Here is a 17,607-nt window from a genome sequence, read left to right as displayed (position 1 = left end):
GTCAAAATGTAAGATCACCCATCACTTATTCACATCTTTTCATTACCTACAGACAATAACTACTTTTTTTACCCATCAACTTATATCACTTTTCTATGTTATTCACACCATCATAGCCTCAATATATCAGCATCAAATATCCATTTTCAAATAAAAAATTTCTTACAGTCACCATTACTCATTTCGTCCATGGTGTACTCTAGGACAACAAATTGACTAGCAGACACTATGATCATTGGTGCAAGCTGTAGCTACGGCACATTGCGTTCTTGAATACAGATCAAATGGAGGTTTTTGCAATGATGACGTGTGAACGTGAATCAGTACAATGATTATTTGTCAATGTACTACAGACAATAATCATTTGTCAATGTACTACAGACAATAATTATTTTTACTACAGACAATAATCATTTGTCAATGTACTACAGACAATAATTATTTGTACTACAGACAATAATCATTTGTCAATGTACTACAGACAATAATCATTTGTCAATGTACTACAGACAATAATCATTTGTCAATGTACTACAGACAATAATTATTTGTACTACAGACAATAATCATTTGTCAATGTACTACAGACAATAATCATTTGTCAATGTACTACATACTACAGACAATAATCATTTGTCAATGTACTACAGACAATAATTATTTGTCAATGTACTACAATAATTATTTGTCAATGTACTACAGACAATAATTATTTGTCAATCTATGACCGCCAGTGTACCTGTGAGTAATCTATATAACATATACTTTCTAATAATATACCTAATTCTCTGGAATGTGTGCCGGTGTATGTGTGAGTGATCTCTACTGCTACTACTACTACTACTACTGCTACTTCTCATAATATTTGTCCATACTGAGTGCCAGTGTACATGTGACTTATCATTTGTGTATTAATGATAATCAATAATGCACCTTCTGCCTTCTTTTTAAAATACAGGATTCATATAATGATAATAATTGATCGATCAACCAATCACTTTATTGTCTGAAACAAAGTAAAGAATTTCGCCTTCTGACTCGTCGTAGAGAAAATAAACACTTATTCTAAGAGATAGTAACTTTTAGAATCCACACTTCGTGGAAAAAGGAAAGAGTTAAGGACCACCTCATAGAAGTGGGTATGTTTTCATTATATGTGAAAAAAAAATCCAAAAGAAATGGCTCCCGTACACAATTATTCTATAAATGTTAATAGTAACAATGATAGGAAATACCAGCAACACTTTAGAAGGGTTTGGATTGTATAACTTATCAATCAGATATCCAGATGGCATTCTGTTGTAAAGTAATACCAAAGAGTTTTCAATAGAAAATCCAGTACATCTGTGAAAGGGTAACCAAATCTTTTATATATTTTCTTAGAATATAATAATCAATGATATTTATTCATTTATCTTTAATTAGTGATTATTTTGGTGAAGCTTACAACCTTGAGGAGAATTTGTATTTGTAGCTGTTGTTGAGTGCTATTTTTCTATTGTTTTTTTCTTTTACTTACAACATTTCGTACTCGTGAACATGTAAAAAATATGTATGTATTTGTCACTTTTCATTACAAAATACAGAGATGATTTAAAGTCGTTATGCTGGCTGTATGTGGTCTACCGTGCCACTGACCTCTCACTGAACACACACACACACACACACACACTCTCTCTCTCTCACTAACTCACACACACACACACACACGCACACTCACTCTCACTAACTCTCTCTCTCACACACACAAATGCGCGCGCGCGCACGATATCTGCATAGACAGATACATACACACACATACCTACATGTCTATCTGTAAATACCTCCCTATCTATCTATCTATCTATCTATCTATCCATCACACACACACACACACACACACACACACACACACACACACACACACACACACTCTCTCACTAACTCTCACACACACACACACACACACACTCACTCTCACTAACTCTCTCTCTCACACACACACATGCGCACGCGCGCGCGATATCTGCATAGACAGATACATCCACACACACACCACATGTCTATCTATAAATATATATCTTCCTACCTCCCTATCTGTCTATCTATCTATCCATAACACACACACACACACACACACACACACACACACGCACACAGAGTCCTCACGTTTGACGTGAATGTGCACAGCCCCCGGGTCGGTGACGTTGGGATCAACGCTGAGTCGTGAACCACTCAACTGCAGGGTGTGAGTCTTACCGTCAGCAGCCAGTAACACGTCATCAGGACCTGAACACAGTGTAAATCTTACCGTCAGCAGCCAGTAACATGTCATCAGGACCTGAACACAGTGTAAGTCTTACAGTCAGCAACCAGTAACACGTCATCAGGACCTGAACACAGTGTAAGTCTTACCGTCAGCAGCCAGTAACACGTCATCAGGACCTGAACACAGTGTGAGTCTTACCGTCAGCAGCCAAGTAACACGTCATCAGGACCTGAACACAGTGTGAGTCTTACCGTCAGCAGCCAAGTAAAAAGTCATCAGTACCTGAACACAGTGTGAATCTTATCCTCAACAGCCAAGTGACACGTCATCAGGACCTGAACACAGTGTGAAGACCGTCAGCAGCCAAGTAACACGTCATCAGGACCTGAATACAGTGTGAGTCTTACCGTCAGCAGCCAAGTAAAAAGTCATCAGTACCTGAACACAGTGTGAATCTTATCCTCAACAGCCAGTAACACGTCATCAGGACCTGAACACAGTATGAGTCTTACCGTCAGCAGCCAAGTAACACGTCATCAGGACCTGAACACAGTGTGAATCTTATCCTCAACAGCCAGTAACACGTCATCAGGACCTGAACACAGTATGAGTCTTACCGTCAGCAGCCAAGTAACACGTCATCAGTACCTGAACACAGTGTGAATCTTATCCTCAACAGCCAGTAACACGTCATCAGGACCTGAACACAGTGTGAGTCTTACCGTCAGCAGCCAAGTAACACGTCATCAGGACCTGAACACAGTATCTTACCGTCAGCAGCCAAGTAACACGTCATCAGGACCTGAACACAGTGTAAGTCTTACCGTCAGCAGCCAGTAACACGTCATCAGGACCTGAACACAGTGTGAGTCTTACCGTCAGCTGCCAAGTGACACGTCATCAGGACCTGAACACAGTATCTTACCGTCAGCAGCCAAGTAACACGTCATCAGGACCTGAACACAGTGTAAGTCTTACCGTCAGCAGCCAGTAACACGTCATCAGGACCTGAACACAGTGTGAGTCTTATCGTCAGCAGTCAAGTAACACGTCATCAGGACCTGAACACAGTGTAAGTCTTACCGTCAGCAGCCAGTAACACGTCATCAGGACCTGAACACAGTGTAAGTCTTACCGTCAGCAGCGAAGTAACACGTCATCAGGACCTGAACACAGTGTAAGTCTTACCGTCAGCAACCAGTAACACGTCATCAGGACCTGAACACAGTGTGAGTCTTACCGTCAGCAGCCAAGTAACACGTCATCAGGACCTGAACACAGTGTAAGTCTTACCGTCAGCAGCCAGTAACACGTCATCAGGACCTGAACACAGTGTGAGTCTTACCGTCAGCAGCCAAGTAACACGTCATCAGGACCTGAACACAGTGTAAGTCTTACCGTCAGCAGCCAGTAACACGTCATCAGGACCTGAACACAGTGTGAGTCTTAACGTCAGCAGCCAGTAACACGTCATCAGGACCTGAACACAGTGTGAGTCTTACCGTCAGCAGCCAAGTGACACGTCATCAGGACCTGAACACAGTGTGAAGATCGTCAGCAGCCAAGTAACACGTCATCAGGACCTGAACACAGTGTGAGTCTTACCGTCAGCAGCCAAGTAACACGTCATCAGGACCTGAACACAGTGTGAGTCTTACCGTCAGCAGCCAAGTAACACGTCATCAGGACCTGAACACAGTGTGAGTCTTACCGTCAGCAGCCAAGTAACACGTCATCAGTACCTGAACACAGTGTGAATCTTATCCTCAACAGCCAGTAACACGTCATCAGGACCTGAACACAGTATGAGTCTTACCGTCAGCAGCCAAGTAACACGTCATCAGGACCTGAACACAGTGTGAGTCTTACCGTCAGCAGCCAAGTAACACGTCATCAGGACCTGAACACAGTGTGAGTCTTACCGTCAGCAGCCAAGTAACACGTCATCAGGACCTGAACACAGTGTGAGTCTTACCGTCAGCAGCCAAGTAACACGTCATAAGGACCTGATCACAGTGTGAGTCTTACCGTCAGCAGCCAAGTAACACGTCATCAGGACCTGAACACAGTGTGAGTCTTACCGTCAGCAGCCAAGTAACACGTCATCAGGACCTGAACACAGTATCTTACCGTCAGCAGCCAGTAACACGTCATCAGGACCTGAACACAGTGTGAGTCTTACCGTCAGCAGCCAAGTAACACGTCATCAGGACCTGAACACAGTGTGAGTCTTACCGTCAGCAGCCAAGTAACACGTCATCAGGACCTGAACACAGTGTGAGTCTTACCGTCAGCAGCCAGTAAAACGTCTCAGGATCTGAGCACAATGCGACATTTCCTCCATCAACTCTATGTCTAGAAAATAAACTCACAGTAACTGCGTATTTGTTTTTGTCCATATTTGTATTTCTTTTTATCACACACACACACACACACACACACACACACACACGCACACACACACACAAAGACAGAGAGAGAAAGATACATAGAAAGGGTCAAAGACAGACAGAGAGGGAGTCTTACGTTTGATACAGACATTCAGAGAGAGACAGACAGAGTCAAAGACAGAGACAGTCTTACGTTTGATACAGACATACAGAGACAGAGACACAGAGAGTCAAAGACACAGACACAGACAGAGTCAGAGAGACAGAGAGAGTCAAAGACAGACAGAGACAGTCTTACGTTTGATACAGACATACAGAGACAGAGAGAGTCACAGACACAGACAGAGACAGAGAGAGAGTCTTACGTTTGATACAGACATACAGAGACAGAGAGACAGACAGAGTCACAGACACAGACACAGAGAGGGAGTCTTACGTTTGATACAGACAAGCTTCCTGTCGAGCGGCGCGGACACGTGGGCCTTGCTGACGCCGAACACGGACAGCCTGAGGCACCTGCCGGGCTCCACGTGCAGCAGGTTGGCTGAAGGATCGGGCTGGTCGTCCGTGGACACGTTCTTCTTGCTGTAGTCCCCGACGCTGATCGGCACGGGCGACTCGTCTCGGTGAACGAAGCCGCCAACGATGGCGATTTTCTTGGTACCCTTCCGACCCACCAGCACCCTGGGAAAGAGGTCTTCTCTGTCGTCGGCAGTGCCAATCGCCATCTCTGGGGGGAAAAAACAACAATAACAATAGCGGCACCACATCGTTTGGTATGGTGTTGTGTTGCGTTGTGTTGTGTTGTGTTGTGTTGTATGGTGTTGTGTTGTGTTGTGTTGTGTTGTATGGTGTTGTGTTGTGTTGTATGGTGTTGTGTTGTGTTGTATGGAGGGGTGCTGTGTTGTATGGTGTTGTGTTATATGGTGTTGTGGTGTTGTGTTGTATGGTGTTGTGTTGTGTTGTATGGTGTTGTGTTGTGTTGTATGGTGTTGTGTTGTGTTGTATGGTGTTGTGTTGTGTTGTGTTGTATGGTGTTGTGTTGTGTTGTATGGTGTTGTGTTGTGTTGTATGGTATTGTGTTGTGTTGTATGGTGTTGTGTTGTGTTGTATAGTATTGTGTTGTGTTGTATGGTGTTGTGTTGTGTTGTATGGTATTGTGTTGTGTTGTATGGTGTTGTGTTGTGTTGTATGGTGTTGTGTTGTGTTGTGTTGTATGGTGTTGTATTGTGTTGTATGGTGTTGTGTTGTGTTGTGTTGTATGGTGTTGTGTTGTATGGTGGTGTGCTGTGTTGTATGGTGTTGTGTTGTGTTGTATGGTGTGGTGTTGTGTTGTATGGTGTTGTGTTGTGTTGTATGGTGTTGTGTTGTATGGTGTTGTGTTGTATGGTGTTGTGGTGTTGTATGGTGTTGTGTTGTGTTGTATGGTGTTGTGTTGTGTTGTGTTGTATGGTGTTGTGTTGTATGGTGTTGTGTTGTGTTGTGTTGTATGGTATGGTGGTGTGCTGTGTTGTATGGTGTTGTGTTGTGTTGTGTTGTGTTGTATGGTGTTGTGTTGTGTGGCCCCTCGCCATCTGTGCAAAACAGCACATCGTTTCAAATGGTGGTGCATTGCATTGTCTTGCCAGACAACAACTAGTGTTGGACAACGAATTTGAGCAGCACGTCCAAACAGGCATCCGTGAAGTGGACAACCCTCCACTGTGCTGTCCTGGTCTTCCCAATCTGAGCCCACAGAACAACTCAGATCTGGTCAGGAGCTGACCACGGGGCCCAAACTTCCTTCTTCTGCTGGGGATCGAACCTCATTCTTGCAGTCGTCAGTCCACGACGCAAAGCACTTCAACACGACAGCTGGTGAGAGTTACAATTCAACCCCAAGCTAAAACAAAACAAGAGAGGCAAGGCCTTCAAGACTCACTTGTGATACACTTAAAAAAAAAATCCAAGCTTTTTATGTATTGAGTATAATTTAAAAATGTAATGTTTAAGATGAGAAAGATCAGTTTAAAGCAAATTAACTCCCCTAGCATTAATTACAGAGTAATTTCCCTTCTTTACTATCTGCACCAAAAACGTTTGCAAAATAAATAAAACTTCCATGCTTAGCAAAAGAAGTTCCTGTTTGAACAAAAAATGATAATAATGACTGCTCTTATTGTTGGGTCAGAATATCAGATCAAAGTGCCAAGTTTAGAGAATACAAAAAATATAAATATAACAGTAAATGCAGTTTGCATATAATTAGGCTTCATTTTTTATTTTTGTGTGTGCCCATCCCAGAGGTGCAATATTGTTTTAAACAAGATGACTGGAAAGAACTGAATTTTTCCTATTTTTAGGCCTAATTTGGTGTCAACTGACAAAGTATTTGCAGAGAAAATGTCAATGTTAAAGTTTACCACGGACACACAGACACACACACACACACACAGACAACCGAACACCGGGTTAAAACATACTCATTTTGTTTACACAAGTGAGTCAAAAACAAACCACAAAAGACCTAAAACCCTTTCACCGCCAGTGTCGTATTTCAGCATTGGCCAGGTAGAGCGCCGATGGCGCTGAAATGTCACCATAACTATCACGGGTCAGTTATCGGCGAACCGACTGCTGGTAATTTTTTTGTATTTGTTATTTTGTATTTGCATATATATTTCTTTTTATCACAACAGATTTCTCTGTGTGAAATTCGGGCTGCTCTCCCCAGGGAGAGCTCGTCGCTACACTACAGAGCCACCCATTTTTTTTTTTTTTTCTCCTGCGTGCAGTTTTATTTGTTTTCCCTATCTTAGTGCATTTTTCTACAGAATTTTGCCAGGGACAACCCTTTTGTTGCCGTGGGTCCAAACTGGCGGTTGTAATGTATACATGTTTTAATCATGTATCAGTCAAAATGCGTAAACAGACATTTTGAAAAAAAAAAAAAAAAAAAAATCATTAGTAACCCGGGCAAATCAAGAACCCGTATACTGTTGATTGATGATTTGATGGAGTCTCCCGTCGGACCGACGGAGCAGTAGGCAGGCAGGCTTATCGATTGTAGCTCGTCGTTCCGACATTTGCCTGGTTGCCTGACCAGCACAGGTGACTTTTTTTTAGTGAGGAGTTGTGCAGTCCCTTCCCCACTCTCTCGCCTACCGACGCTCACAGTCCCACAGGTGCAGATACTGCCACGTGTAGAACAGCCTCGGCAGGTGCAGGTTTTTTCTTCGGAGTTCCGTCTCCTAGGAGGACTTCCAGCCAAGGATAAGAGCTCCCCTTGCCCTTTGGTCATCCTCTTCCGCCTTCACAGCCGCTGGGAAAGGTTTCCTCCTCCGCCTGGTTGTGGACGTTACTGAATGGACGGTGTTGAAAGATTGCAGCTCAACATCAAGTCTGTTATTCTATTGTACGAAGTAACAGCGACTCTTCAGCGGTGAACTGATTAAAGCACATTCTTTTTTTTTTTTTCTAATACCTGTGCCTCCCGGAATCCCTCCCCACAAAATTATACAGGAGGCAGAAACTGACCGTAATACTCCACGTCCCCGGACTGGGAAGAGGGGACGTCCAGGTCCAGCTCCACACTGTCCAGATTCTCCATGACGTCCAGCGTCACGTTCCCCACGTGCAGTGAGGTCACGCCGCCCCCCACGTGGAAACTGGCGGCAGTCAGGTCAGGCTGTGCGGTGTGCACTGTGAAGTTGCTCCACGCCTTCCTCCGCAGCCCCGCCTGGTTCTCCACTTCCACGCTGACGTAGTACTCACGGCCTTCTTCCAGCGCAGGATCGAGACCTTCAAAAACATACTGGTCTTGGCCCTTCCTCACGGTCACTTTCCCAACGATATCGTCTGACCCTGGCCCCGTTCCGAGGCAAACCCGGACTTCAACGATGTCGGAAATGTCCTCCGAAACTTCCCAGGTCGCCCCCACCGTGTGGTTGTTGCCCAGCTCTGTGATGCTCACGTCTGTGGAAAACTCAGGGTCGAAACAGACGACGGATTTAATGATCGGTGGGGACGTGTCGATGACGAAGCCCACGGACTTGACGTGGCTCTTCAGACCGCTGTGGTCCACAACGCGAACGTCCAGGTAGTATGTGGGCAGCTGGTACTGACTGAACTCATCCTTGCTTCTGCCCAGCTGTGTGTTGTTGGTTCCTGAGCTCTGCGTACTTCCTGTGACTGCGTGATTGACAGAGTCCCCGGCCTGAAGACTCAGCCCCTGCAGGGTGAAAGGCAACAGTGTGAAGCCGTCAGACAGACGGTCGTCACCAGCCTGGCACTGGGAACACATGTCAGGACACTGGTGCAGGCACGGAAGACAGAAGGACTTCACCAGCGTGTAGGGAGCGACGTTGGCCGAGGCGTTGTAGCTGTCGCTGACGCCCACCCACACCTCCTTGAGGTCGCTGACGCCGTCCCTGAAGGCGGAGCCGTAGGAGCAGAGCGGGCGTTGGGCCAGAGGCAGGGCCAGGCCCCTCAGCACCGTGGCCGCCCTGTACGGCAGCAGGGGGCTGACCAGGGGCGGGAAGTAGCCGCCCACGTTCCAGCCGTACACGCTGACCAGGAAGGTGTCCGGAAACAGGAGGCCGCTGACCGAGGCCAGGGGGTGACCGTTGACCAGGAAGCTGACCTCCCAGCGCGGGTCCCCGCCCTCCTGCCGCCTCAGCAGTCTGAAGGTGTAGTGCCCCGGGACGGCCACAGGGTCAAAGTCCAGAGGGATCCACAGCTGTTTCAGCACCAGGACGTCCTGGGCCCAGAAGAGAAGCTTCGTGCTGTTGGTGGTGGTGGTGTTCGTTCTGCTGAAGGTGAACCCCATTCCGTACTCCGTGTCATCGCCAAGTGAACCTGTCGCAAAGTTAAACAGATCATAATGAGTATGTATGCATGTATGTATGTGTCTGTCTATCTATTCTTAAGAGGTAACTTCAAACCAGTTCATTAATTGAAGAAGAGAAAAAGTGCGTTTGTGTATGTTCACGCAAATGCTTGTATGAATGACTGATAATTCAAACCACCACTTCCTTTATACAGCTTTAAACACAGATTATCTGCAGTAGTGAATTATCATATGAACAGTTTTGACAGCTGAAACCGACAATACGACCTCAATGGCTAATGTAAATAAATAAAGTAGGGCCTTAGCAATGAAAGAAAACAAAACGGCCTTTCTATGATACACGTTATATTCTAAAACTGAATACTTTGATGAGTGAGATCCATTTAAAATAAGTTATTTCCAACAATACATTTAGACTGAAATCCCATTACATGACAGAATTGTGCTGCTCCATGCAGATGTGTGCATCAATGTGACTTTTACACTGAGCAAAACACATAACTCTTCTCACTAAAACTGACAAAATGTCTACTGTTAAATCAATTTGTAAAATACGGTGCAAAGAATGTGTGTGTAAAACTGAAAGAAAGGGCATCACGCAGACTCACTTTGTTTAAACAAATTAGCTAAAAACACACACAAAAACACACACACACAAAGCACATCACGTCAATGGAATCAAATTAAAAGGATTCAGATTACGACCATGCATGTCTTTATAACAACAACAACAACAACAAAAACAAACAAACAAAAAAACTACAAAGAAACTCCTGGTATTTATTGTCCCAGCGTTTGACTTCTAAACACACCCCGCATTGTCAAAGTGTAGGGGTATCAGATAGCGACGTGAAATCACTACTTTGAAGAGAACCATTAATATAGTGGAGTGATGGCCTTGAGGTAACGCGTCCACGTAGGAAGCGATAGAATCTGAGCACGCTGGTTCGAATCACGGCTCAGCCGCCGATATTTTCTCCCACTCCATTAGACCTTGAGTGGTGGTCTGGACGCTAGTCATTCGCATGAGACGATAAACCGAGGTCCCGTGTGCAGCATGCACTTAGCGCACGTAAAAGAACCCACGGCAACAAAAGGGTTGTTCCTGGCAAAATTCTGTAGAAAAATATACTGCAATAGAAACAAATAAAACTGCACGCAGGAAAAAAATACAAAAAATGGGTGGCACTGTAGTGTAGCGACGCGCTCTCCCTGGGGAAAACAGCCTGAATTTCACACAGAGAAATCTGCTGTGACAAATACAAATACAAATGGAAATATATATGATATATATGTGTGTGTTTAAAGATCACTGACCTGGTTTGAATATATGACCAAAGACCACTGACCTGGTTTGACCGTCTCGTTTCTGTCCTCCAGACAGACGTTTTCAGAAGAGTCACAAAGGGGGGACGACTGGTCGCCAGGCAACAGACGGTTCTGACGGAGAAAAGGGGGCTGCATAGAGGGGGACGCCAGGGAGACCCCGCTGATGACGTTGTGGTCAACGGCCGGGGCCAGGAGGAAGTCGTGGTCCCCTTCTCGCCAGGCGATAGGGCCGGACTGGGCGGCGCCCTTGTCCACGTCTGCAACGTGCGTGTGATAGTCAGTCTTGTCCGGGCACTATCTTCTTCTTCTCCTTCTTCGTTCGTGGGCTGCAACTCCCACGTTCTCTCGTATGTTCACGAGTGGGTTTTTACGTGTATGACCGTTTTTTATTTATTCCGTCGTGTAGGCAGCCATACTACGTTTTCGGGGGTGTGCATGCTGGGTATGTTCTTGTTTCCATAATCCACCGAACGCTGACATGGATCACAGGATCTTTGTATTTGATCTTCTGCTTGCGTATACACACGAAGGGGGTTCAGACACCAGCATGTCGGCACATATGTTGACCTGGGAGATCGGAACAATCTCCACCCTTTACCCACCAGGCGCCGTTACCGAGATTCGAACCCGGGACCCTTAGATTAAAAGTCCAACGCTTTAACCACTCGGCTGTCGCAACAGAGGATTTAACTGCTGCTGTCCCGTCTAGCTGGGCAAAAAAAAAAAGAAGATAATAATGGAGAGTGTCTTGCCTAAGTTACATCCCCGGCTCTTTCAGCCAAGAGGGCTTCTGGACAGTCGGCATTGGGATGGTTCCCAAAGGCCAGCCAGCGCCCCAAGGCTGCAGCACTAAGAACCAGTGCAATCTTAACCAAAGAGCCTCCTAGTCTGAGAGTCACAGTCCTTCAGAAAAGACTAGGCTGAAAGTGAATTCTCATTGCAGAGGATATAAACCATTGAACATACTGCTCTGTCTTTGCTGCTGGCCGTACTGTAAGCTTATGTCGGACTCTGATGTCGAGCCTTGTATACAATTTTCATTCACTGACTGATCAGTTCAGTTTCAGTTTCAAGGGTCAAATATGGATGCTTGTACGTTTTACCACATCTGCTGTTAAAAGATGACAACAAACAAACAAAAAACAGACAGACACTCTCCCCCCAAAACAACAACAACGAAAACCTAAAAAAAAACAAGGAGCAGAGTCCTGAATTTCGCATAAACCCAACGTGAGGTCAGGCACTGAGTCCACCCCAAACACAAATCAGTTTTAAAGGTTTAAAGTTAAACATACTTTTTGGGCTTGGATATATTACTCTCTCTCTCTCTCTCTCTCTCTCTCTCTCCGCACCTGCCTCCATACACACATATATGATAGCTAGAACCGACTACCACCGTCAGAACAGCAGAGGAAGCGACTGCTGTCCCGACCATCCGGGCTTAGAATTTGATCATCGTGGAGAGTCTTGTCCAAGTTCTACGCTATCCCCACTCCCTCAGCCAGGAGGGTTTTTGGACAGTCAGCGTTGGGATGGTCCCCGCCCCCCACACCCCCCCCCCCCCCAAAAAAAAAGCCAACAAGCCCCTCCAGGCTGCTGCACTAAGAGCAAGTGCAACCCCGCCTCCTAGTTTGAAAGTCATAGTCCTTCACAAAAGACTCAGCCGTGAACTCCCTCAGTGCAGTGGAGAAACTAAACATTAATCATACAGCTCTCACGTTTGCTGTTGGCCCAACTGAAAGCTTTTGCCAATATCTCTGATATAAGTAGAGCGTTGAGCTGTGATATATACGGTGCGGTGCATGATTGACTTAAATTTCACAGTTGGGCCAACAGCAAAGTGAGAGCTGTATTATCAATGGTTTCTTCTCTGCAATAGGGGAAATCATTCACTGCTTCGTCTTTTGTGAAAGACTATGACTCTCAAACTAGGAGGCAAGATTGCACTGGCTTTTAGTGCTGCAGCCTTGGGGGCTAGTTGTCCTTTGGGAAGCATCCCAACGCCGACAGTCCTGAAACCCTCTTGGCCGAGAGAGTGGGGATGTAACTTGGGCAAGACACTCTCCACTCTTAATCAAATTCTAGCCCAAATAGTTGGGACAGCAGTTGCCTCCTCTGCTGTCCTTACGGTCATAGTCGGACACGACGGACTACCATACATGAACAAAGGAATTCCAGACTCACTTGTGATGTGTACTTAATCGAACAAAGGAATTCCAGACTCACTTGTGATGTGCACTTGATCGAACAAAGGAATTCCAGACTCACTTGTGATGTGCACTTGATCGAACAAAGGAATTCCAGACTCACTTGTGATGTGCACTTAATCGAACAAAGGAATTCCAGACTCACTTGTGATGTGTACTTAATCGAACAAAGGAAGTCTGGAATAAAAGAAGAAAGAAGAAGCATCCATCCAGTCAAGAAGCCTTGTCAAACGTCACTAATCTCTGACGTACACAGTACACGTAAAATTTTGGAAACAGAAAGAAAACAGTTCATCTAAATTAGAATTTTACAAGAAAGCTGTGACAAATTCTAAAAGTGAACCGTATTTAAACAGCACTGTATGCAAGCTGCTGACGGACCAACCTGTGAGACGCGCGTTGTGCTGCACCAGCACGTGAAGACCTGACGAGTCAAACTGGACACACTGTGGCGTGAACTGTCCTTCCGCCGGTTTCCATTCTTTCCTCAGCTTCCCTTCCAGCATGTCCACCTGGGTCACGCAGTCCTGGCAGAGAACGTATTATAGCAGAATTAACTCTCTCCATACGAACGGCGAAAGAGACGACGTTAACAGCGTTTCACCCCAATTATCATCATCAAAATATTGCAAGCAGAAGGCTCTTATACTGAAGAGGTGAATATTGACAAAGAATACCACAATTCTGACGACGGAAGCTAAAGGTTGGGTCATTCAGACACCCACTGGACATCCAAGGGGTCTGTGTAGAGGAGAAGAGAGGACTGGCCGTACTGAGTGAGTTAATTATCTTTTTTTCTGATAAAATTCTTATCATAATTTCTTCAGAATGTGAAAAGGAAATAAAGTCTTTCATCATCCACGCGGTATCAGCAGTCAATAATTTGGTTGTCACGCAGTCCTAGCGGAAGACATGACAAAAGAATTAACATTTTACCTGTGCTGAGCCTACAGACAACAGTGTGTTGACCTGTGCTGTGCCCACAGTGTGTTTACCTGTGCTGTGCCCACAGTGTGATTACCTGTGCTGTGCCCACATTGTGTTTACCTGTGCTGTGCCCACATTGTGTTTACCTGTGCTGTGCCCACAGTGTGTTTACCTGTGCTGTGCCCGCAGTGTTTACCTGTGCTGTGCCCGCAATGTGTTTACCTGTGCTGTGCCCACAGTGTGTTTACCTGTGCTGTGCCCACAGTGTGTTTACCTGTGCTGTGCCCAGACAACAGTGTGTTTACCTGTGCTGTGCCCACAGTGTGTTTACCTGTGCTGTGCCCGCAGTGTGTTTACCTGTGCTGTGCCCACAGTGTGTTTACCTGTGCCGTGCCCACAGTGAATTTACCTGTGCTGTGCCCACAGTGTGTTTACCTGTGCTGTGCCCAGAGTGCGTTTACCTGTGCTGTGCCCTGTGCTGTGCCCACAGTGCGTTTACCTGTGTTGTGCCCACAGACAACAGTGTGTTTACCTGTGCTGTGCACACAGTGTGAATTTACCTGTGCTGTGCCCACAGTGTGTTTACCTGTGCTGTGCCGACATTGTGAATTTACCTGTGCTGTGTCCACAGTGTGTTTACCTGTGCTGTGTCCACAGTGTGTTTACCTGTGTTGTGTCCACATTGAATTTACCTGTGCTGTGTCCACAGTGTGTTTACCTGTGCTGTGCCCGCAGTGTTTTTACTTGTGCCGTGCCCACAGTGTGTTTACCTGTGCTGTGCCCGCAGTGTTTTTACTTGTGCTGTGCCCAGAGTGTGTTTACCTGTGCTGTGCCCACAGTGTGTTTACCTACAGTGTGTTTACCTGTGCTGTGCCCACAGTGTTTACCTACAGTGTGTTTACCTGTGCTGTGCCCGCAGTATGTTTACCTGTGTCGTGCCCTCAGTGTTTACCTGTGCTGTGCCCAGTGTGTTTACCTGTGCTGTGCCCACAGTGTGTTTACCTGTGCTGTGCCCGCAGTGTGTTTACCTGTGCTGTGTCCACAGTGTGTTTACCTGTGCTGTGTCCACAGTGTGTTTACCTGTGCTGTGCCCACACTGTGTTTACCTGTGCTGTGCCCAGACAACAGTGTGTTTACCTGTGCACTGCCCGCAGTGTTTACCTGTGTTGTGCCCGCAATGTGTTTACCTGTGCTATGTCCACAGTGTGTTTACCTGTGCTGTCCCCACATTGTGTTTACCTGTGCTGTGCCCACAGTGTGTTTACCTGTGCTGTGCCTACAGTGTGTTTACTTGTGCCGTTCCCACAGTGTGTTTACCTGTGCTGTGCCCACAGACAACAGTGTGTTTACCTGTGCTGTGTCCAGACAACAGTGTGTTTACCTGTGCTGTGCCCGCAGTGTGTTTACCTGTGCTGTGCCCACAGTGTGTTTACCTGTGCTGTGCCCACAGTGTGTTTACCTGTGCTGTGCCCACAGTGAGTTTACCTGTGCCGTGCCCGCAGTGTGTTTACCTGTGCTGTGCCCACAGTGTATTTACCTGTGCTGTGCCCACAGTGAATTTACCTGTGCTGTGCCCGCAGTGTGTTTATCTGTGCCGTGCCCACAGTGAATTTACCTGTGCTGTGCCCGCAGTGTGTTTACCTGTGCTGTGCCCACAGTGTGTTTACCTGTGCTGTGCCCACAGTGTGTTTACCTGTGCCGTGCCCACAGACTGCAGAGCCAGCATCCCGGCCACAGTGTCTGTGTGCTGCTGGAACACGCGGTCCGCCCCGGTCCAGTCGCTGCCCAGCTTCACTCTGCCGGTCAGCGGGGGCGAGGTGTCCAGCAGGAGGGGCAGGCTGAGGGCCCTGGTGGTCAGCCCCGCTCTGTTGGTCACCGACACGCGCACAAAGTACCAGGCCCCCTCCTCCAGCGCCAGCCCCCTCATGGTGACCGCCGACTGGCCCTTGGCCTCCACGCTGTGCAAGGCACCCACACTGTCCGCGTCGGGGTCAAGGTCAGGGTGACAGGACTCGCTGGACACCAGCTGCACGGACACCGCGTCCAGCCCGCTCTCCGGGTCAGGGAACTCGTCCAGGCGGACGGTCAGGCTGTGCGGGGAGTGGACAAACAGGACGCTGCCGTCGGCGTTGTAGCCTTCGGCCTTGACCTCGCCCTGTAAGGGGGGTGTGGTGTCCACCAGCACGGGTCCACCGGTGGACGCCGCGCAGTGCCCCATCCTGTCCGCGGCCACCACCGTCACGTAGTACGACGCCCCGTGCTCCAAGGTCACGTTGTCCAGCACGGCCATGGCCTCTTCGCTCAGGACCTGCAGCGGTCTCACGTCGAAGCCTGAAGAGTGATCGTGCATGAAGCTGAGGCAGTCGTCCGTGCCGTTGTCCACGGATGGAGGAGGGGGCAGAGAACTGACGCCGACGTAGTAATGCGTGATGTCCATGTCCGAGTCAAAGCCGGACCAGGACACGCGGATGCTGCCGGTGCCGCTCTGGAACCCCGACACCTTCACCTGTCCCGCCGTGATGTCCCCGCGGAAACCCACCCTGATGCCGTCTGAGGAGCTCTCTACGTAGCTGCCTGCAGCACTGAAGGCCCGGACAGTCACGAAGTAGGTCTGTGTCTTGGCGGTCAGGTTGAGGCCGTGGAATGTGATGTTGGTGGACAGACCGACGTCCTCGAAGGCGTGGATGTCAACACGGGTCGTGGGTAGTCTTCTGTCAGTGCCTAGGGCTGCCTCGTACCTGTTGCACGTGGTACACGGGGAAAAAAACACAAAACAACAGTATCAGAATCGATGGCATTGTTGCAGCGGCTGTTCTTTCTCAGGTTCCTCCGGCTTTAGCTCCCATTGAACACAGGAAAATAAAATCAAACACACAATGAAAGATACAGGCTTATCCTTTTGATAGAAGTAAAATGAAACGGTTGTTGTTGTTGCTGTTGTTGTTGTTGTTGTTGTTGTTGGTGGTGGTGGTGGTGTGTGTGTGTGTGTGTGTGTGTGTGTGTGTGTGTGTGAGTGCGCGCGCGCGCAAGCGCGTGTGTGTGCTTTGTCACTGACACATTCCATTTCTCTGGTTTGTGTGTCTGGATTATACTGTCCTGTTATGTTAATTTTCGTGACCATTTCTTTTCCATTTTTTTCTGTATTATTTTTTCCCCACCATACAACACATACCAATATTTAATCCCTGCTCAGTATACCAAAAACCAACCAACCAATGTATTCTTCTCCTAAAGAATGATAAGCAAACTAAAGATTCCTTTACCGTGTAGACATATTTGTGAAAACATATTCAACAGTATTTTCAAGAAGAAGGCAAAAAGGTTTCATAATATGGTGGACTTTCCATATGATGTATCTTCTTCTTCTTCTTCTTATCATCATCACCATCATCATCGTCATCAAGGTAGTCCTGCCTGTGGTAAACCTGTTAAAACTCATCATCATCATCATCATCAAGGTAGTCCTGCCTGTGGTAAACCTGTTAAAACTCATCATCATCATCATCATCATCAAGGTAGTCCTGCCTGTGGTAAACCTGTTAAAACTCATGATCATAGTCATCATCATCATCATCATCATCATCAAGGTAGTCCTGCCTGTGGTAAACCTGTTAAAACTCATCATCATAGTCATCATCGTCATCAAGGTAGTCCTGCCTGTGGTAAACCTGTTAAAAC

The 17,607-nt window shown here is 46.9% G+C and overlaps 1 protein-coding gene across 1 annotated transcript in view; it reads right to left on the bottom strand.

Moving 5' to 3' along the window:
* Positions 1-17,607, bottom strand: part of LOC143287914 (uncharacterized) — a 132,061-nt gene that overhangs the window by 20,503 nt on the left and 93,951 nt on the right. The window contains exons 54-59 of the mRNA XM_076596156.1: positions 15,623-16,667; positions 13,388-13,529; positions 10,816-11,052; positions 8,155-9,474; positions 5,075-5,368; positions 2,136-2,268 (exon numbers count right to left, since the gene is read on the bottom strand). Of these exons, the coding sequence (XP_076452271.1) occupies positions 2,136-2,268; positions 5,075-5,368; positions 8,155-9,474; positions 10,816-11,052; positions 13,388-13,529; positions 15,623-16,667 (3,171 nt within the window). The remainder of the gene's footprint in view (positions 1-2,135; positions 2,269-5,074; positions 5,369-8,154; positions 9,475-10,815; positions 11,053-13,387; positions 13,530-15,622; positions 16,668-17,607) is intronic.

This window comes from Babylonia areolata, chromosome 12 (genome assembly GCF_041734735.1).
Source record: "Babylonia areolata isolate BAREFJ2019XMU chromosome 12, ASM4173473v1, whole genome shotgun sequence".
Lineage (NCBI taxonomy): Eukaryota > Metazoa > Mollusca > Gastropoda > Neogastropoda > Buccinidae > Babylonia > Babylonia areolata.
This window is presented reverse-complemented; position numbering and strand designations above follow the sequence as displayed.